Source organism: Lepisosteus platostomus, chromosome 6 (assembly GCF_059453375.1).
Source record: "Lepisosteus platostomus isolate fLepPlt1 chromosome 6, fLepPlt1.hap1, whole genome shotgun sequence".
NCBI lineage: Eukaryota > Metazoa > Chordata > Actinopteri > Semionotiformes > Lepisosteidae > Lepisosteus > Lepisosteus platostomus.
The window spans coordinates 7,111,911-7,134,987 of NC_142616.1; the positions used below are offsets into that span (position 1 = coordinate 7,111,911).

A 23,077-nucleotide genomic window follows, 5' to 3' on the forward strand; every position below is an offset into this window, starting at 1 on the left:
GTTCATATCGTAGTTTGACATTAAATGGAACCTAAACCCATTGAACTCAAAAATAAAAAGCAAAACTGAAGGTTTCACAGATTTCCCTTTAGAAGTTATATTCTGAGAACAGTTCTTCTGTTCTGAGCGTTCTGGCGCACTATGGCTGCCGTCGCATCATCCAGGTGGATGCTGAACATTGGTGGTGGTGGAGGGGAGTCTCCATTACCTGTAAAGCGCTTTGAGTGGAGTGTCCAGAAAAGTGCTATATAAGTGTAAGCAATTATTATTATTATTATTATTATTATTATTATTATTATTATTCTGTTTATTTAGTACACCCTAAAAAAAAATCAAAACTTCCGACAGGTGTGGTACTGGATGCCCAGCTCTTTGCAATTTGTGACCCTGCATTCGTCTATCTGTTAAGCTTCAGTATGCGGTTCACATCACATACAATTTAACAACAGAGAGCTGGTGTGCTTGGAGGAAAGGTAGAAGTGTTTAACAATTTCAAATAGTCCAGATTCTAGTCTTTATTCCCCCATTCTGTGAACTTCAATTTAATAAATAACACCCTGTTGCATTATTTAGGCCACGTATCTGAGGTGTGGTGATTACGGAACGTTTTTGTTAGCAATTTTCAGGCTTACGTTTAAACCATTTGTTAGGTTTTTACATACACCAGCACAGAAAAAAGACTCTCAGGTCTGGTAAGGTACGTATTCTAAAAATTAACACACGCCCTACACATTTTCATGAATAAGACTGGAGGAAGAAATTTAGGAATAAATGGCTTTCGGGTGACTTCTAAAACGAACTTAACCTTTATAGAAATACCAATCATTTTGGTTTAGAACAGAGACCTCCAGCCTGGAGAACTCAATCCAGCAAGGTTTGCAGTTCAAGTTTATTGTCATATGTACTTGAGTAAAATGCAATCCTCACCTGCATGTTTTCTCACATGACAAATTACATCACAAATGACAGCAGCAGCAGCGGGTGCAAAATCCAAAATCGGCAGTTTAGTGCAAAGAAAGCAGTGCGGTGTAAGTGGGGTAGGAGGTTTTAAGAGGTGGAGTTCAGGACTTTTGTGGTTGTGGGGTAGTAAATTTCTTCTAACCTAGACGTCCAGGCTTTTGTACTCCTAAATCTTCTACTAGAGAGATGTAGAGAGAAAAGTGCATTCGCTGGGTAATTTCGATCCTCAATCGTGGGTGAACAAGGAGTAGAGCAGGGGACTGAGCATGCAGCAGATGGAGGGGCTCCTGTGATAAGAAATAGCCTGGAAAAGCTGTTGCCTATTCTCACAGAACAGGTTACTATTAAATTCATTTCTTCACATGGAACAACTCCATTGCGGTCAAACAAGCATGCAATTTGTTAAACGAAGTAATGTTGAGACTACAGCCGAAGTATTTTTCATACCTCAAGGTCTAGGGTTCTCCCAACTAAACAGAACACATACTTAATACATTAGAACGATCAATAGCTTATTACTAATCTTTTAAAACAGGAGGACTATAAGGAGCTAGATTGGGGCTTCCCAGCACCAGAGATGGCAGATTGTAATGTGTAATATTTTCCTATTAATCACACTTTTTTTATATTAAACTCACCGCTTTAGAGATGGTACTTCCGCTAGAGTTTCAATGTTAAATGTAATTCTTAATGACATCTTAATTTCTTCACAGCTTCCACGCATCCAAGTGCACCAAAGGTGATGATTACTCCACCACTCTTGCCAAACGATGGAAAAGCCACCTCCATCACCTTGTCGTGCCTAATCACGGATTTTTATCCGAACAAAATAACTATAACATGGGAGGAGAATGGACTCCAGTCAAATCGGGGAAAGCAATCTGAGCCTGTCAAAATAGGGAGAGAAACGTACACTGCAATCAGCCAGTTAGATGTTCCACACCAACACTGGCAAAACAACTCTGTGTACACCTGCAAGGCCACCCACAACAGCATAGTGCGGACTGACAACATTAGCATGTGCACAGGTGGGTTCTCCTTGATCCAATGCAATGCATTATACTTTTAATTATTCTCTGAATTTAAAACCTCTTTCACAACCTGCTTGACAAAAATAACTGTAATTGGACTGAATGGCCACCTTAAGTTTGGTTTAAATTTATAATGAAAAACCCTGTGGAGCACCCAAATCATGAAAGAAGACACAGAAATGTAAACTTGATATATAGTGTGTTCTCTTCTCTTCCAGTGCCTCGGAGTTCTCCTAGGAACGCAGAAGTGTTTCTTATTGGACCATCGATCCAAGACATTTCTCAGGGAAAACAACTCACTGCCACATGTCTGGTGATTGGCTACAACCTACAGGAATTTTCCATTACCTGGAAGATTGATGGGAAAACACCCACCAAAGGGATAAGGACAGAAACTACAGTCAACACCAATGGCACAGAGACAATGAAAAGCTTTCTGGAGTTGACAGGAAACACATGGAACCAAGGCAAGCCTGTCTCATGTGAAGTGAAGCACCCTTGCCAACAAAAGCCACAGAATGCAGAAGCCAGAAAAACAGGTAGAGTTGTCTTATTACTCTTTTCATTAATTATCAATAACATCATGACAATGATGTTTACAGTAAAACATCTGTAAAAGCTTCTATTTCTTGTCTTCTACAAAGAACGGAAAATTCCCTTTTGAAATGTGACAGTAAGTGAGCTGCACATAAAGTTGTAAAGTGCACACTATGATTAAAAAAGAGTCCTCAGACATGTGAAGAGGCTCTAGAGAAATCTTTACTTTTTTTTTTAGATTGTTTGTCAAGATCCTAAGGGGATGTCTTTTGAAAGTTCTAGTAAAAGAGGTAGAAATTTCAAACTTCTGCTGAGGTGGTGTTTTAGCAAACTCTTTGTTAACATCAGCACTACACCTTATGTGAACTGCAACAAAACAAACAATAATTAACAAATATTTGGCATTACACACCTATCTTCACTTCCAGATCCCAGGCCACCCACAGTGGAGGTGAGAAGGTCTCTCCGAGATGACCTGGGAGCAGACACAGCAGAGCTGGAGTGTCTCCTCACTGGTTTCTTTCCAAGTGACATCTATGTGAAGTGGCAAGTAGATAACAGAGATGTGCCCAATGACCAGTACACGAACGAGCCCGTTACCAGTGATGGAGGAAAGACCAATTTCTCAATGGTCAGCAGAATATTCATCCAGAGAAATAAGTGGCCAAATCTGAAATCCTACAAGTGTGTATTTAACCAAGGCAATGGAGAAAGGAAGTTTCCAGAAAATGATAAAGTTCTTACTGGTAAGAGTATGAACCTTTTGATTTGCAATTTTTTTTCCATTCATGAATGTTATTGTGAGTGAGTGTCCTATCAAACCATAGCCTTTCGACACTCTGACTCCTCTGGGATATAGATGGTGGTTAACGTATTACTAAAATCAAACTACAAAACATCCCCTAGAACAACTCCCACATGGTATTTGGCAAAATATATAATTTATATATAATACATAATATAGGGAATTATCACGTAGCTGAAGGAGAAATCAGGTGCATGGTGGCGCAGTGGTTTGCATTACTGCTTGCAGTGTTGGAGCCCTGTGTTCAATGCCAGACCTGGGGTGCTATCTGCTGTCTGAGGTTGATGTCCTCCCTCTGTTAACACAGATGTTCTCCAGGTGCTCTAGTTTCCTCCCACAGTAAAAAGACATACTGGTAGGTTAACTGGCACCTGGGAAAACTGGCCTTGGTGTAAGAGTGGGTGAAGACTCCCACAAAATAATTTCTATACATAAGTGTTTCATTCAGCCAGCTCCACAACTGAGGACAGCAGAGAAACACTGAATCTGCTTTGGTAGAATACAAAGAATAAAGAACAACAGCTCATTTTAGAAATAAGAGTGAAAACGTCTAAGAACTTAAACTTACTGAAATATGGAAGCATTTAATTATTTGAAAAAAAAAGTTTGAATATTATATGGACAAATAAATAGAATTTGATATCTCATTAAAAAAGATAATTGGCCTAGTCAATACAACACCATGAATTAAACTTATGTGCACAGCTGTGATATTCTGAAACATGCTTTGTGCCTCTTTTGAGATTGTGTACATTGATCTCAGTCCTAAAGCCTGAAAGATGCATCATCCTATCAACTGACTGTACCTGGAATACCAAAGATATTGTTGCAAAGATACAAACTGCTCTACCACTAAATTAGCAACATTATCTGTATCCCACCATTATCAAACACACATTTGGGAAAGCCATTCCATGGGTTAAGATTGAAACAATATGTTCTCCTTTGTAAAGGTCTTGCAAGTGCACCCACAGTCAAACTCCTGCTATCCCCAAGTGAAAGCCAATCTGAGAAAAGCCCCCTGCATCTGGTGTGTTCTGCATCTGGGTTCAGTCCAACAATCAAGTGGCGTAGTCAAGATCAACCGAAGAGGAGCACAACTGAGAGAAGAGCAAGAGGATCAGATGGTCGCTTCAGTGTAACTAGTGAGCTGGAGGTACCCAAGAGCGAGTGGAACAGAGGAGATGTTTTCCAGTGTGAAGTGGAGGACCCATTTCTTCTGCACACCAGGAAAGAAAACATCAGTAAATGTTCAGGTATGGGCAGTATCACTTCTCTCAGGAATCTCATGATATACAGTTGATTTTAATCTACAATGTAACCTTTTACTCAAAAAACAAACAAAAACATCACAACTGCTTGGGCAGTTTCCAATATCTGCTTCAGTATCACTGAGGTCCAAGTCTAGGCAAACAGGGCAATCCATCATGTCCATAAATTCTTTAAAACATTATCTTCAACTCTGTCTGACAAAAGTAACTGTAATCGGAATGAATGCTCACTATTAGTTCGATTTAACCTTTAATAATGAAAATCCCTGTGGAGCACCCAATCACGAAAGAAGACACAGAAATGTAAACTTGATACATAGGGTGTTCTCTTCTCTTCCAGTGCTTCAGAGTTCTCCTAGGAATGCAGCAGTGTTTCTCATTGGACCATCGATCCAAGACATTTCTCAGGGAAAACAACTCACTGCCACATGTCTGGTGATTGGCTACAACCTACAGGAATTTTCCATTACCTGGAAGATTGATGGGAAAACACACACCAATGGGATAAGTACAGAAGTTCTTAAAGTGAACACCAGTGGCACAGAGACAATGAAAAGCTTTCTGAAGTTGACAGGAAACACATGGAACCAAGGCAAGCCTGTCTCATGTGAAGTGAAGCACCCTTGCCAACAAATGCCACGAACAGCAGAAACCAGAAGAACAACAGGTAGAGTTGTCCTTTTCTCTTTTTACTAATTATCGATATCAACATGACAATTATGATTACAGTAAAACATCTGTAAAAGCTTCTGTTTTTGTCTTCTGCAAAGAACTTAAAATACCCTGTTGAAATGCTACAGTGTGAGCTGCAAATGAAGCTGTAAAGTCCACACCATAATTAAGTCCTCAGACATCTGAAGATGCTCTAGAGAAATCTTTGTTTTTTAGACTGCTTGTCAAGATCTTAAGGGGATGTCTTTAGAAACTTTGTCTTTTAGTGAAGCTAGATTTCTTGTGAGCTAGAAATTTTTACCTTCTGCTGAGGTGGTGTTTTAGCAAACTCTTTGTTAACATCAGCACTAAATCTTAACTGAAACAAAATATTTGGTATTACACATCTATCTTCACTTCCAGATCCCAGGCCACCCACAGTGGAGGTGAGAAGGTCACTCCGAGATGACCTGGGAGCAGACACAGCAGAGCTGGAGTGTCTCTTCACTGGTTTCTTTCCAAGCGACATCTACGTGAAGTGGCAAGTAGATAACAGAGATGTGCCCAATGACCAGTACACAAACGAGCCCGTTACCAGTGATGGAGGAAAGACCAATTTCTCAATGGTCAGCAGAATATTCATCCAGAAAAATAAGTGGCAAAATCTGAAATCCTACAAATGTGTATTTAACCAAGGCAATGGAGAAAGGAAGTTTCCAGAAAATGACAAAGTGCTTACTGGTAAGTGTATGAACCTTTTGATTTGTATTTTATTTCTTTTCATACTTATAATTGAGAGTGAGCGTCAGATGAGCACATCTGAACTTTCACAGTAGCGAACACCATAGCTTTCAACACTCTGACTCAATGGTTTCTCAATGGTCAGCAGAATCTTAATCCAGAAAAATGAGTGGCCAAATCTGAAACCTTACAACTGTGTAGTTAACCAAGGCAATGGAGCCAAAAAAATTTCCAGATAATTCAATTCTCACTCGTAAGAGAATGTTCCTTTCAGTTTGGTTTCATGGGTTTTCTGATCATATTTGTGTGCTAGCACCACTTTCTCTTTTGACAGTTCCATAAGAGCTTGACTCCACCTGGCCATAGATACAGTATAACTGAATACAGCCCCACAAGAATGCCAGGAAATAATTCTCAAATAAAATTTGGTGATAATTTAGTGAAATTACATGCAATCTGATTCATTTCACCTGTATGAGAAACACTTAACAAGACAATGTTTAATTTCTGTACATCCGTGTTTCCTACACTACGTGCTTATATTGGAGTAAATACAGTACATGAACATACTACATCTTCCTTCATATGATGAGTCATAAGGTTGGCTTAGGAATTAGTGACAAAAAGCCAAAGAGTCTAACCTTGTAGACCTCTCAATACTTAAATTGCTACTGTGATAATACGAAATGTTACAAAATGGGACATTAAGATTTCATTGTTCTAAAAACCATATTTTGAAATTGACATAAGCGGGTCAAGAAAACTGAATGAATTTAATTGTACAGCCATTTGATTTTATAAACGTGTTTCATGCTTTCTTCTTGGATTGTGGAAATTCACCTCGCTTCTCCAGACTGCAAGCATCCAGCATCTGTTGTGAAATCAAATGAGCTATAGCAAATATATAAAGAACACAGCTTTTTTCAAAAACATAATTTGGTTAATTATCTGAATCCTGCTTTTATCAAGCGCACAATTTGAAAGCCATTCCATGCGATTAGAGTGAAACAATATGTTATCCTTTTTTAAGCTCTTACAGGTACACCCACAATCAAACTCCTGCTATCCCCAAGTGAAAGCTTTACTAAGGACAACTCCCAGTATTTGGTCTGCTCTGTGTCTGGGTTCAGTCCAACAATCAAGTGGCATAGTCAAAATCAACTGAAGAGGAGCACAACCGAGAGAAGAGCGATGGGATCAGATGGTCGTTTCAGTGTAACTAGTGAGCTGGAGGTACCCAAGAGCGAGTGGAACAGAGGAGATGTTTTCCAGTGTGAAGTGGAGGACCCATTTCTTCCTGAAGTCAGGAAAGAGAACATCAGTAAATGTTCAGGTATGGGCAGTATCACTTCTGGCAGGAGTTTCATGATTCAGCTATAAATTTAGTGATACATTTATCAAAATTTACGATTTGGTGGATCAAACCAATCAGGGCTACTTTCAAACTACACATAAAATGTTTAAAAAATCATATTAGAGCAAGCAAACACCCTGACCCTGTATTGGATAAGGCAGTTAAACAATTGCTGGATGATATGGCTTCTATTGCCTGGAAGGGAGAAGGCAGCTATCAAAATGCTGTATGTATAAGGGAATGAAGCTAACACTGACAATGCAACTGAACTGTGGCTGTGGATACCTGTACAAATCCTGAGTTGCATTTCAATCCAACAAGTCATTGGCAAACAGCATCAAGTTGCAAACATCGCTACATGTCTAAGCTCTTCTAAAAAAATCGGGTAATTGATGAACCAGTAGTGTGGCTTCTTTTAATACTAGTGACCTCTTGGTGCACCCCTTTAATTGTCTTTAAAAACCAATCCATAAAAAATAATTGCATCTGACAAGAAGAGAGATGGATCCTGAATTATTGGTTAAAATGTTAACTTAATTAGCTGTTAAAACAGTTATATTCCTTTTACCAGTCTTAGAAATTCTAACTAAGTTTACAGGACTAGGTGTTTCACTACCATCCACTTTGGTCTTCTCCATAATTTATCATCTTCTTTCAGTTTTCCGGAACACCCCTGTGAAGGCAGAGGTATTCATCTCCGGGCCCTCATTTCGGGAGAGTTCTCAGCAGAAAGACTTGACCGTTACGTGTCTGGTGATTGGCTACAACTTGAAGGACTTCTCCATCAGCTGGACAGTCAGCGGATCCCTCAGCACCAGGAGTGGCGAGACACAACCGGTGGTCAATACCAATGGGACAGAGTCCATGAACAGCTCTTTGATGGTGAAGGCAGAAGAATGGAACACATACAAGGAAATCACTTGTGAAGTGAGCCACCCTTGTTCAGACCAGACACAGAAACTGCAAATTGCAAAATTCAAAGGTAAGAGATCTACAACCACTTTAGAAAAAGACATTTACCCAATATCCACAAGACAAACTGAGCACCACTGTACTTTCATTCATCTATAATCCATAGATATGACAAGGTCTATATGCTGTCATCTTCCCAAGAGGATGTGAATGACTAAATATTACAATTTTGGACTTACTCCTTTTCCATGTTTTTGGTATTTTTGTAAATAGGAAAAACATTGTAACCCATCAACTATGCACTAATATCCTAGTGCTTAAATAATAAACATTTCTACAGAGGCAGGCTAGTGGCTTTCATCTGTAATAAAAAAAAAACAATATGCATGTCTTTTGCAAAACTAGTCAACTCTATTAGTCCTTTTAAGAAGCTCAATGTTATTTCATTAATAAAGTAGAAATTCATGACTTACAGGGGTCTCCTCTTCTGGAACATTACCTGACCTTTAGCATCATAAAACTGAAAACTTTAAGCCCATGGTTCTCAAATGCGGAGCGCCCCCAGGTGGTACGCCAAATGACCCTGGAAATTTGTAGTGTGCACAGAAAAATTGGGATGGGTTTTCATTTTCTATTTTAATAAAATTAGTTTATGTGTCAAATTCACAGCCTACGCACTAAATCTTAACTGAAACAAAATAAATATTTGGTATTACACATCTATCTTCACTTCCAGATCCCAGGCCACCCACAGTAGAGGTGAGAAGGTCTCTCCGAGATGACCTGGGAGCAGACACAGCAGAGCTGGAGTGCCTCCTCACTGGTTTCTTTCCAAGCGACATCTACGTGAAGTGGCAACTAGATAACAGAGATGTGCCCAATGACCAGTACACGAACGAGCCCGTTACCAGTGATGGAGGAAAGACCAATTTCTCAATGGTCAGCAGAATATTCATCCAGAGAAATAAGTGGCCAAATCTGAAATCCTACAAATGTGTATTTAACCAAGGCAATGGAGAAAGGAAGTTTCCAGAAAATGACAAAGTGCTTACTGGTAAGTGTATGAACCTTTTGATTTGTATTTTATTTCTTTTCATACTTATAATTGAGAGTGAGCGTCAGATGAGCACATCTGAACTTTCACAGTAGCGAACACCATAGCTTTCAACACTCTGACTCAATGGTTTCTCAATGGTCAGCAGAATCTTAATCCAGAAAAATGAGTGGCCAAATCTGAAACCTTACAACTGTGTAGTTAACCAAGGCAATGGAGCCAAAAAAATTTCCAGATAATTCAATTCTCACTCGTAAGAGAATGTTCCTTTCAGTTTGGTTTCATGGGTTTTCTGATCATATTTGTGTGCTAGCACCACTTTCTCTTTTGACAGTTCCATAAGAGCTTGACTCCACCTGGCCATAGATACAGTATAACTGAATACAGCCCCACAAGAATGCCAGGAAATAATTCTCAAATAAAATTTGGTGATAATTTAGTGAAATTACATGCAATCTGATTCATTTCACCTGTATGAGAAACACTTAACAAGACAATTTTTAATTTCTGTACATCCGTGTTTCCTACACTACGTGCTTATATTGGAGTAAATACAGTACATGAACATACTACATCTTCCTTCATATGATGAGTCATAAGGTTGGCTTAGGAATTAGTGACAAAAAGCCAAAGAGTCTAACCTTGTAGACCTCTCAATACTTAAATTGCTACTGTGATAATACGAAATGTTACAAAAATGGGACATTAAGATTTCATTGTTTTAAAAAACATATTTTGAAATTGACATAAGCGGGTCAAGAAAACTGAATGAATTTAATTGTACAGCCATTTGATTTTATAAACGTGTTTCATGCTTTCTTCTTGGATTGTGGAAATTCACCTCGCTTCTCCAGACTGCAAGCATCCAGCATCTGTTGTGAAATCAAAAGAGCTATAGCAAATATATAAAGAACACAGCTTTTTTTAAACACATAATTTGGTTAATTATCTGAATCCTGCTTTTATCAAGCGCACAATTTTGAAAGCCATTCCATGTGATTAGACTGAAACAATATGTTATCCTTTTTTAAGCTCTTATAGGTACACCCACAATCAAACTCCTGCTATCCCCAAGTGAAAGCTTTACTAAGGACAACTCCCAGTATTTGGTCTGCTCTGTGTCTGGGTTCAGTCCAACAATCAAGTGGCATAGTCAAAATCAACTGAAGAGGAGCACAACCGAGAGAAGAGCGATGGGATCAGATGGTCGCTTCAGTGTAACTAGTGAGCTGGAGGTACCCAAGAGCGAGTGGAACAGAGGAGATGTTTTCCAGTGTGAAGTGGAGGACCCATTTCTTCTTGAAGTCAGGAAAGAGAACATCAGTAAATGTTCAGGTATGGGCAGTATCACTTCTGGCAGGAGTTTCATGATTCAGCTATACATTTATTTTTGTTAAATTTATCAAAATCTACGATTTTATGGATCAAACCAATCAAGGCTACTTTCACACTACACATAAAATGTTTAAAAAATCATATTAGAGCAAGCAAACACCCTGACCCTGTATTGGATAAGGCAGTTAAACAATTGCTGGATGATATGGCTTCTATTGCCTGGAAGGGAAAGGCAGCTACCAAAATGCTGTATATATAAGGGAATGAAGCTAACACTGACAATGCAACTGAACTGTGGCCATGGATACCTGTACAAATCCTGAGTTGCATTTCAATCCAACAAGTCATTGGCAAACAGCATCAAGTTGCAAACATCGCTACATGTCTAGGCTCTTCTAAAAAAATTGTGTAATTGATGAACCAGCAGTGTGGCTTCTTTTAATACTAGTGACCTCTCGGTGCACCCCTTTAATTGTCATTAAAAACCAATCCATAAAAAATAATTGCATCTGACAAGAAGAGAGATGGATCCTGAATTATTGGTTAAAATTTTGACTTAATTAGCTGTTAAAACAGTTATATTCCTTTTACCAGTCTAAGAAATTCTAACTCAGTTTACAGGACTAGGTGTTTCACTACCATCCACTTCAGGTTAGCAGACACTATCGGCTGCAGTGTTGGTAGATACAGAAGTAATCAGGGTAGCAGCTTGATCAAGAGGAGAAAAGTCTTAACATTAGGTAACACCACACCATATTCCACTCATGTTAATTCACTAAGATCTCCACAGTATTCCACCTCAACTGAAGTGGAGGTTGGCAGGAGTGAAACATGTTGTTATGTTTTTTCCCCACCAAAGTTACTTTTCATTATTACATGAAGATAATACCTTTTGCATTGAGGTTTACCTTAAGGAAAAAAAAAGTTATACAAAAGCATCAGACAGCATTTTTAAGAAATCAAAGCTTTCTTTGGTCTTCTCCATAATTTATCATCTTCTTTCAGTTTTCCGGAACACCCCCGTGAAGGCAGAGGTATTCATCTCCGGGCCCTCATTTCGGGAGAGTTCTCAGCAGAAAGACTTGACCGTTACGTGTCTAGTGATTGGCTACAACTTGAAGGACTTCTCCATCAGCTGGACAGTCAGCGGATCCCTCAGCACCAGGAGTGGCGAGACACAACCGGTGGTCAATACCAATGGGACAGAGTCCATGAACAGCTCTTTGAGGGTGAAGGCAGAAGAATGGAACACATACAAGGAAATCACTTGTGAAGTGAGCCACCCTTGTTCAGACCAGACACAGAAACTGCAAATTGCAAAATTCAAAGGTAAGAGATCTACAACCACTTTAGAAAAAGACATTTACCCAATATCCACAAGACAAACTGAGCACCACTGTACTTTCATTCATCTATAATCCATAGATATGACAAGGTCTATATGCTGTCATCTTCCTAAGAGGATGTGAATGACTAAATATTACAATTTTGGACTTACTCCTTTTCCATGTTTTTGGTATTTTTGTAAATAGGAAAAACATTGTAACCCATCAACTATGCACCAATATCCTAGTGCTTAAATAATGAACATTTCTACAGAGGCAGGCTAGTGGCTTTCATCTGTAATTAAAAAAAACAATATGCATGTCTAGTCAAAACTAGTCAACTCTATTAGTCCTTTTAAGAAGCTCAATGTTATTTCATTAATAAAGTAGAAATTCATGACTTACAGGGGTCTCCTCTTCTGGAACATTACCTGACCTTTAGCATCATAAAACTGAAAACTTTAAGCCCATGGTTCTCAAATGCGGAGCGCCCCCAGGTGGTACGCCAAATGACCCTGGAAATTTGTAGTGTGCACTGAAAAATTGGGACGGGTTTTCATTTTCTATTTTAATAAAATTAGTTTATGTGTCAAATTCACAGCCTACGCACTAAATCTTAACTGAAACAAAATAAATATTTGGTATTACACATCTATCTTCACTTCCAGATCCCAGGCCAGTGTGTCAAATTCACAGCCTACGTACTTAGCTACATTGATTCAGCCCGCACTAATACTGTACTTGAGTGGACACAAGAGCTACTGTGTAATTCTATACCATTGCATAAGAATGCATGCTATGAGCGCAAGTGACCGTTTGTATTAAAAGAAGTGATCTTTAGCAAATAGTAAGGTAGGAGAACGTGCGTGATTTTGGAGAACTGCCAATCTTGTAAGCACAGGAAAGCGTGATAGATAACAGAAAAGGACTGTTCTACGTTAACTTAAGAAAAAGACACCGAGCATCTCTGCGTTTTCTCTCAACCGCATGAAATAAAAACTTCTTTTAACTTCTGAGATAGAGTCCTGACTGTCTTTGAAGGGGAAACAGGGAAACAAATTCTCCAACGGCTCCACATTCGCCGACAGAACAATCGATCGAAAATGAATACTTCGCAAAAAATCCGGGATAATGTCATGGCTGAAAGGATTAGACGCCAAGAATACCGATCTTTCTGTTCTGCAAGCCGCTACCAACAAGAACTACAGGAGAGCACATCTCATGAATGAATTTATCGAAGAGAATGGCATCGACTGGAAAAAAGGTGTCTGAAATTGTACAGACGGCGCTAGAGCGATGACAAGCCGACAGCGGTGTAGTTGCACGAATTAGAGAGGTTGCTCCAGATATGAAGTGGACACACTGCAGCATCCAGGCAGGGCTTTGGCAGTCAAGAAGATGCCTGAGAATTTAAAATCGGTGTTGGACTCGGCTGTCAAAGTTGTGAATTGTATCAAGGCTCGACCAATGAATTCACGTCTGTTCAGTGTGCTTTGTAATGAAACAGGCGGCAAGCATGTGCAGCTCTTGCTAAATACTGAAGTGAGATGGTTATCAAGGGGCAAAGTGCTCAGAAGGCTCTTTTAACGGTTCTCCCAGGTACAGATGTTTTTACATGACCAGCAACCTCCCTTGGCAAGTCCATTTGATGATCCAGTGTGGCTGGTAAAATTAGTCTACCTGGCTGATATATTCACACGTTTGAATGAGCTGAATACGGGACTGCAGGGGCTCTCTTTAACAATTTTTGATGTGTCTGACAAGATCACTGCTATGAAGAAAAAACTGAAGCTTTCTGTTAAAATCAACGCTAGCGATGTCTCTTCTTTCCCAACTTTGGAGAACTATCTGCGCACATATGGTAGGGTACTTGATGCTGCTGTTCGACGTGATTGCAGAGCACCTCTTGTCATTGGAAGAACAGTTGTCAGAGTATTTTCCAGTTGAGGCCACACCAGAGTGGATCAGGAATCCCTTTACTGTTTATGTTGTAGGAATACGCAAGGATCTGACCTGTGCTGAACAAGAGAAGTTGCCCGAGATATCAGCTGAGGCGACTTTGATCTCAGAATTGAAACAACGGTCACCGTTGGGTTTCTGGATCCAAAGACAGAGTGAATACCCAGCCCTCTCATTAAAGGCTGTGCGGTTCTCGATGCCTTTTGCCACTACCAACCTTTGTGAGGCTTCTCTGCTCTCGCTGCAAACAAGACAAAGTACCGCAACAAAATAGATGCTGAGCCAGATCTGCATTTGAAACTCACCGTGATGGCAAGGCTTTGCTTGATTAAACAGGCTCACCCCTCTCACTGAAATGGTAAATGCTCAGTGCTATTTTCATTATGCGTGTGTGTGTGCGCGCTCATGTTGGTCATCGAGATTTTCTGTGGTTTCTATGAGAAGATGACTTGTAGTTGGTACTTGGATGCTTTGGTTTGATCAGGGGTGGTACTTGGTCCGAAACATTCAAGAACCACTGCTTTAAGCAACAGAATGGGGTTATCCTGAACACTCTTGATGAAAGCATATACATTAAATGTGCATGAATGCTTCAATTTATGTTTCAGATCCCAGACGGCCTACGATTCAGATCTTTGAACCTTCTGAATCTGACCTGCAAAATTCAGACAAGGCCATTCTTGTGTGTCTGGTATCTGGGTTCTTCCCAGCTGAGATCTTTGTGAAGTGGAAACTGAACGGTACAGAGCTCTCGACATCTCTGTACACCAACAGCCCTGCAACAAAAGATCCCCAGCACAACACGTACTCCATGGACAGCAAACTTCAAATCCCCAAGTCCGACTGGTATAAAGGCTTGTACGCTTGTGACGTCTCGCACGAGTCTTCATCAAAGCCGATTGTGGGCTCTGTCGACAATGTATTTGGTGAGCAAAGTTCTAAAATGTATTAGATGAATAAAATTCTTCTACCTGCTTCAGTCTAGGAGGAATTAAAACAAAACTGAAATCTAATGGCTCTCCAGCTGAGAACATATTCCAGTTTTTTTAGTTCTATGTAGACTGACAGTGTGCAATTCCCTACCAAAAGTAAAGCAATCTATCACCGAAATGCCTGTACATAGTTAAATACCTGAATACTATAAATAGTCACAGCATGGATCTATACAGTATATAGAATCAAACACCCAGACCTTCCTGCTGCCTCCTTTAGCAACTCTAACATTGGCAAATGTAAGTACAGTATGATTTGGTGTTTAACACAAATCTTAATCCAAAATGGTGGAGTTAAACTGTGCATCAGAATCCACTATTGCAGTCAGACTCGCAAGATAGAGCCCAAGAAGCTTCAATAACCGAAACTGAGAGAGTTTTAAATCAAAATTAAGACCAGGAATCTTTCCATGGAGATGTCCTTTTCCCATGAGCTCCAGATCTTACCACCTGCCAACATTTGCTGTTTGTCCCGATACAAATCCCTTGTGTACCGATCTCACTGGGATCTTTTTTTTTTCCTTCCCCCATTTTTCAGCCTCCTTGATTTCGTCTCCTCCGAAAGCAAAAATCCTGCGCTCTTCCAGTGAACTTGTCTGCCTGGTGTACGACTTCAGTCCTAAAGCCATCGACATCACGTGGCTTTTAAACAAGGACCCGGCCCCTCAGAACCACACAAACAGTGAGCCAGCCAGAAGAAGTGACGGGAAATTCACCAGCCGGAGCACTCTTCACATTCCTGATGCAGAATGGGCCCCCGGAATGGTTTTCACCTGCAAGATCGTCCATGAAGCCTCCAAAACACATCTCCTGCACAATATTAGCAAGTTAGGTATACTGAATATTTCTGTCTTATCATCAAGATCAGTACACTGTATTCATACTTCAATTCTTCTGCAAGATGTGTACATACTGTATACATTTGTTAGTCTTTTTTTATATAAACAGCCTTAGTATAAAATGGTCATACAGTACATGTTACAGATTCTCCGCTAAAAACACAAAAAGCAGTCTTTCTGCCTCTGTTTAAGAATGAACTGTGAAACATCTCAAGTATGCCAATAAGCCCATCCCGAGTTTTAAGAAGATTCCGATGCAGATCTTCCAGAAAAAGATATCCAGGGAGTCAAGTGCAACAATAGATCCCTGCTGAACTCTTTTCTTCTGCCTTCTACTGTAAAAAGTAGCAAGCAGGGCTTGAAAATTATTTTGAAAAATGAGAGGGAATTTCCCCTTTAAATGAAGCTCATCAGGGGGATTCCAGCATCTTAGGGTGGGATAATAGACTAATGAAACAAGTGTATCAAAATAATTATACACAACCTGAGCTTCATAAATTCATAAATGTCCTTTTCCTTATTTTTTCTCTTCCTCATTCAAGCTTTCGCCTCTCCATCTACCTCAGGTGTTCTCTGTCTAAACCAAGTACATTATTGTTCCCCTCCGTTCTCTCTCCCCACTGTCTCCCTCAGTTTTACCCCATACTCTCTCTCCTTCTCCTCATTTCGTTCTACTTTATACCTGCCCTGTTGAAATGAAATTGCCCTTCAGGAGGCCCAAGCTCTAAAATAAGTATCAAGTTTGATAGCATTGAGTTTGTTGGTACTATTCAGTGCATTTCTGAAATTTGTTTTAATTGGATTTTGTGCATTGAATCCACATTCACATGAAAAACTTGCAACTGGTATGTCCATGAGTATTTGAAGTACTGCAGCTTTCCCATTTTAACTGAATCCACCACTATGCTCACTCAGTCTCTGCAAAATGTTGAAAGGAAATTAGGCATATGGATCATTGGAGACTATTACGTGAACTCTGACCTCTGCACTCAAAATGGACAAGAAGTGTTTCAGCAGGTTTTCAAGTTTCCCCATGACCAGTAAAGCTGAAATCTCCTGTAGACTTTATTGGTTCCAAAACGGTATTTTTCAGAGTCTTGTGGTTTTTTTCTGTGGATGCTCGCCTTCTTCAGAAGTAGACTATCTTTTCAGCCAACATTACTTTTTGACCGAGTTTATTAGCTAGATGTTGAAGTTTTCACGTTTATCGAACGTTAACCGATTCACATTCCGTTTTCGATCTCTATTTGTGACATCACTGTATCATGCAGTAGTGCCGTCCAACATGTTCGGGAAAAAAATCTGACAGAATCTGCGATGATTGATTTAATCTTATTCTGCTTGGGCTTGCTAATAGATGCACGCGCGAAATTCTCATATTTTAAATGCTGGATTTGCGGGAATAACTAAAATTGTGCGGCATACCCACGATTCAAGAAAAGAAGTTCACTATACTTTGCTTACTGTTTAAGTTTCGGTATTCCAAATTATATAAGTAACTGAACTCTGAATTTAAAAAAAAAATGTGCCGGATTCAAGTGGAATACAAACTCCGTGTGAGGAAGATAGTTACTGTAATAGTTTAAAGATTTGTTTTCGCATTAGTTCTCTCAGCACCGTCTGACTTTCCGTATTGCTATTTATAAGTCTCCACACATCTTTTCTCCATTTTCTTTCACGAAATTTCACAGAGTTTCACCGAAATGCACGAACGTAATCTGCACACTTGTTTGTACTCGTCTTACACTCAAAGATACTGTGTTACTGATGTAAAGGAATTGGTTTTAACACGATCGATTCGACTACTGGCTCAAACATATATTCAAAAGTAAGGTTTAGGTTTCTTTTTAAAAAATGTCTAAAAAAAGTAACACTTACCCTAGCTAATTTTTCTTCAGTTTGTACCTTTCCTTGAGATCGCAAATTGTAACGTCCAGTAATACGCAACACCCACAACCGCCACCATTACTACCCACCTAAACTCCCGCTAAACGAGTGGGCGGCTAAAATACCACGATATTTACGCGAATGCGTATCTGCAGCCTGTAATCGTATTGCTGAGAAACAACCTGCCCTGTGTTCTCTTGTTGGACCAATCAGCAATTTACCTGTTGCTTCTGTGTCTGTATGCTCTAGTGTCTCTGCTGCTTAATTTTTAGTGTGAATTACCGTTGATTCCCATGTTAGTTGCTCTAAATCTAAGGGAATAGTTTAGATTTCTGGCTTCTCCGAGGAGACAGTTCCTAGATTATTGTTGATCATGTTACTGTAAGCAAAGCCAGAATAACTTTTGATAATTATAGAACAGGTGTCACAGACCCATTCCCTAGAAAGCTTAGCATCCTATGATTGCGTTCCAACACGGAACAAAATGTTCACTACAATAAAACACTTAGGAGTCAGGCTAGAAAAATACTAATTTTATTGTTCAATGACTCGACCAACAATGTACATAAAGGTGAGAGTAAGAGATTAACATAACCCATAACAAAACAGCTCGTCTTACCTTGCAAATATTAATTTATTTTTATTTTTTCCAGAATTGTTATTTTTGTATTTGTTGTGTATTCTGTGTGAATGTTTTTTTCTTCTTTTTCTAGGCAATGCCTCCTTGTGGTGTGACAATTACATTACATATTGATGCATCTATAAGCAAACTGCTATCAGTTTTAATACTGAAATGTGCTTGTTTCCTCCATTGAAGACATCATCAAAGAGCAGGACTACTTCGACGAGACCGCACATATCTTCATCCCCGAGGACGACGTGCAGCAAATTTGGACCACCGCCTATATATTCATCATCCTCTTCCTCATCTCCTTCATCTACAGCAGCATTGTCACCATGGTGAAGGTGTGATCCATCTTAAATGGATTTATATATTTCTGATTTTAATTTTTTTCAAATAAGCCATAATACAATTGTTTCCAAAGAAATCTAAACATCAGTGTTTAAATTGTTGAAATATTGATGTATACTGAACAAATGTTGTTAAAAAAGATAAACACCAATGATTTTATCGCAAATATCTTCATCAGTTTATGTCCTGAAATGTCAACTTATATTGTGTGAGATGGGACAAGAGCTTTTTCTATAAAAGTGACACAAATACTTTGTGTCATTGTCTAGCAAGGTTCTATTGTGGTCCAGTCACTTTGGGCTCCAATTGAATTTAATTTATGATCATTTTAAGTAGTTCTTGAATTTAAGATGCTGTTGGAAATTTTCGTAAAGAACCTGTAAAGTTGTTCCAGTCTTCATTGAGTCCCCCAAGAAAGTTTTCTCTGGAGTTCTCTCTAAATTCATTGAGTCTCCCTACACGTTAAAACTGTAAAATCCCCAGACTCTCACATAGAACATCAAGTAAGCACCTTGATCTTGCTAATTGTTTTCTAAGGACTTGGTTTCAAACCTATCCTATAGCTAAAGTGCGTTATTTTGAGCAACTAAAGCTTAAGCTAGCCAGTTAAGGATTGCTTACTATTTTTAGTAAGAATAGATGCAGGTGGGTGTATCAGACAGCTCCCAAAGTTAGTGTGTTTCCTTTTGCCTTAGTCCAGTTGGTCACATTTCAGATAGCACACCTGAGGGAAGGCAATTCTGAAGCTAATTTGTGCAGGTTTTGTATAATAATAATAATAATTAATGAATTGCTTACACTTACATTGGGCTATTCTGGACACTCCACTCAAAGCGCTTTACAGGTAACGGGGACTCCATTATCTTGTATCAGATACAAGACCCATACAACATCGTCAAAGCTGAAGCGCAATTAAATTATAGGCTGTGATTAGTCATTCATCTGGTGCACAACACATACAGAAAAGGCCGAGCTTGAGAACCACTCCCAGGGAGAGTCAAGGAAACTGGAAGCATTATGAGAAAATATGTCCTGCTTTACTGTAAGCAAATCCTAGCAGGAAGGAAGAGAAAGCGACCTCTACTGGTAGGAGGTGGAAATGCCAGTTGTTTGTACCGAATCCTACAGGTTATCCCTTTCGCAAAGATTGTTGGCCTTTTCAATGAGCGAAGCAGGAAAGTAAGAGATTAAACCACTGCATAATCTCCAGTGCTCAGATTCCAAGAAACACAAAACTCCTAAAGCCCTGTGAAGGCATGGAATGTGCTTTGCGGCGTCGTGCCCCCCACAGCTGGGGGCACAAACCCGGGTCTCCAGCGTAACGCAACAGGGAACCAGCTGCCTGAGCTAGAGGAGACTTTCCTCAACCCAGCCAGCTGAAGTCCCTGCTACGCATAGTGAGGGCGCTAACGTCACCGTATCCGAACTAGCTCCGCTACATGTGCACAATGATTTCAAATGCCCTTCTAGCAAACCTGATAAAACTTTGCTCTCTTTTTATGTCATGAATTAGGGGGGATTTCTTTAGTTAGTAAGAATTTCTGAGTGATTAATCCAGAACTTTACAAAAAATGTCATGGTGGTTAATTGAAGCAATGTTGATTTTCAAAAACTTTGATTTTAAAAAGTCTTGGAAATGAAACAAAACAAAAGGACACCGACCGGTCTTGGCAAATTTGTCATATTAATGACTGAAATAATGAGCACGTTGATCGCACCCATTCAAAATGTAATATTATAAACTGTCGGTATGTATTTGGAATCTGGTATTTGTTTTCGTTCTTTAATCGCCTTTTTATTTTGCCTGTCTTTCTGCTCTGTTACCACAGGTGAGAAATTAAATTATTCCCCTGAATCCCAGCCACCCAACGGGACTGGCAGCACAATAGAAGCCCCCTGGCACAAACACAACACTTTTCAAAGTCTGTGGGATCTAGAGTCAATGCACCAGTTTCCAAAGCAAGTGGGATCTGCACCGATGTGATGATACGGGTCTTCCGAATAACTCTTTAACAACTCTATCCTCTTCTTTCTGCAGCCTTAACCTGAACCATTTCCCTCACCTGTAGTGGCAAGTCAGAAATTGAGTTCACATAAATTAGCCGAAATGCTCCGAGGAGCAATTTAATTCATGACTCAGTATACTGTAGTTTGAAAAATAAAAAAAGGCACAAATCTCTTCTTAGGGGGAAGCTACAGTATATGGACTGCTGCAACACAACAATTTCCCTTTGGGATCAATACAGTCTTATCTATCTATATGATCTTAAAGAGGTAAAGAACAAGACTGAAGACTGCAGATGAGATGGTGCTACGGTACATGCCGATGAAAAAGCTTAGCTCCATTTCTCATTGTGCTGCACCTAAATCTGGAGGGGAAATAAACGTGGAACAAGCTTACTTAACCTGATTCCTGCTGTCTGTGACTTTTCACTGCAAAACTGGTTGAGAACTACTTATGTAAACCCTTGGTGACAAAACAGTCACCAAATGTCATGTTGCTCCCAAAATGTGTCTCAAATTTAGTTCATCATTCCTTGAAATTCCTCAACCGTCTCTCTCCAGTCTTGGCTCTGGAAAGGGTGTTGGTTCAGACAAGTCAGCATTGACAAATCCATCCCAAGATCCTCTGGGATGAGAAGTTCTACATCAGTGCAGATAATTGTTACTCTCGTTCCAAGCCATTACAGGAAATTGAACCTTTCAATTTATTATTTACTGAATGTATCCTTATATACTTATTTAACTGTGGTGCTGAAGATCGCTCCACTAATTAAGTCTGAACTGGAGCAACGACTTGAAATGCAGAAATGGCGGGTGAACGTTGTGATACCACTATTCCCCACTAGATGACAGTCAAACCCAAATGACTTTACTCCACGAAAAGAGACCCTTTATTTGCCTTTGCTTATAGTATTATAGGAACAAGTAATAGGTTCATTCCATGCTGAAAAGAGAAGAAAGAAAACACAACGTTTGCTCACACCTGAAGAAGGCTTCACGGCTGAAACGTTGTGTTTTCTTTCTTCTCTTTTCAGCAAGGAATAAACCTATTGTTCCTTCGCAGCCTACGCATGCTGACGCAGCTACCCGCCTGAACTATTATAGTATTATATATGAGTAACAAAAACTATTAACTGCATCTTTTAACACAATTGTCTTTTCTGTCGCATTGTGTTTTATTAACAGCATTACAATGTGTTCAAAGAAAATCGAATGGAATAATTTGATTGTTCCACTGGACCAATTTATATTTGCTTACCATGTTTTTTTTTCTATTTTCAATTGCTGATATTGTGTTTTTTTCTATTTTAAGGCGTTAATCTGCATTCAAATAAAAAAACTTAAGTAATCTATTATTAAACTATTATTATCTATTATTAAAACTTAAGTAATCTTTGACTAATCAATTATTAAAATCTTAAAACCGTAGTATATTGTAAACGGAATTGTGGTTTTATGATAACATTGTTATGAATTTTAGAATTAATGCGATTAACAAGATGAGGTCAGTTGCTAATTTGTTCTACCATTTGTTTCTTTCATCAAAATAATAAAAGGTGCGTACTATACTGTGTGGTCTTTTATTATTCCTGTGAATGACCTTGTTCCTTAAATTATTTGTACTGAATGTCTGGTACTCGAATTTTCTACACTTCTGTGTACTTTCTTCAATTACAGTGGGCTCTGACAGATGTACTCATTACATCTCCAAAGACGTAGGTGCCAGTAAATCAACTTCTTCCGCAATTAAATTGTTAAAATTCACGAAAAGGCTTACAATTAAAACGATACACTGATTTTTATGCTATACATTTTACAGTTTCATGTAAATTATACTTCGATGACTGGTTTACTGTACATTACAACAAGAACACTAATGGAAACAACTGAATAAATTCTCCTGCAAACCACACATTCCAAATTACTTCATTAGCAAACTCAATTCAGTCAGAGACGAAGAAGGCGGGCTTGCCGACAGCAACAATAACTCCGGGAACTACAGGGGTGCGGAGAGACCAAGCGCTAAGTGCTGTCGGCTCTCTTGATTAGTCGAGATCGGATCCACGAGATGAGTAGTTGCGCAATACGCGGTGTTTATTACAGGTTATATAACGGCCCATCGCTTAATCGCTGGAATGGCTTCTATGGAGCCATCTGCTTTATTGTTCCAGCAAATCAATTCTTTTCTGCAATATCTTGGAATAAAATCGATCGACTTTTTAAGTCACTGATGTTTCATTTTATATTTTACGGATTGGTTTGTACGCATTACACACGGGGAATACAGATTTCCATGGATTCTAAATTAAATTCCAAACCGGCAGTACACCTGTCTGTTTACGGTGTGCTGCTTAATCAATGTATTGGTAATTAGGCTTATGTTTTATGTTCTTTGTCGTGGCTGGTGAATGCGGTGGAAAGGGATTGAGGTTTTGTTGTCTTTTTCA

The 23,077-nt window shown here is 39.3% G+C and overlaps 1 protein-coding gene across 2 annotated transcripts; it reads left to right on the forward strand.

Annotated features, from left to right (window-relative positions):
- Positions 1-1,675: 1,675 nt before the first annotated feature.
- On the forward strand, positions 1,676-22,198 carry LOC148659962 (uncharacterized). Of its 2 annotated transcripts, XM_088633968.1 has the most exons (15): positions 1,676-1,988; positions 2,210-2,530; positions 2,957-3,274; positions 4,287-4,589; positions 4,945-5,271; positions 5,679-5,996; positions 7,027-7,329; positions 8,009-8,332; positions 8,999-9,316; positions 10,349-10,651; positions 11,657-11,980; positions 14,544-14,861; positions 15,466-15,759; positions 18,471-18,619; positions 20,456-22,198. In XM_088633968.1, the coding sequence occupies exons 1-15, from the start codon at positions 1,703-1,705 to the stop codon at positions 20,465-20,467; spliced, it is 4,218 nt and encodes a 1,405-aa protein (XP_088490094.1). In that variant the 5' UTR covers positions 1,676-1,702; the 3' UTR covers positions 20,468-22,198. The 2 variants fall into 2 exon arrangements, with proteins under 2 accessions (XP_088490094.1, XP_088490095.1); XM_088633969.1 differs by lacking the exon at positions 20,456-22,198 and having other exon boundaries at positions 18,367-18,612.
- The last annotated feature ends 879 nt before the right edge of the window (positions 22,199-23,077 follow it).

What these genes read in the sequence shown, in the direction of transcription:
- LOC148659962 (XM_088633968.1), top strand. Translation starts at nt 1,703, where the DNA reads ATGATTACTCCACCACTCTTGCCAAACGATGGAAAAGCCACCTCCATC. An exon ending in AAACATCAGTAAATGTTCAG is followed by an intron (nt 4,590 to 4,944) that starts GTATGGGCAGTA and finishes CTTCTCTTCCAG; the next exon opens with TGCTTCAGAGTTCTCCTAGG. An exon ending in AAATGACAAAGTGCTTACTG is followed by an intron (nt 9,317 to 10,348) that starts GTAAGTGTATGA and finishes TCCTTTTTTAAG; the next exon opens with CTCTTATAGGTACACCCACA.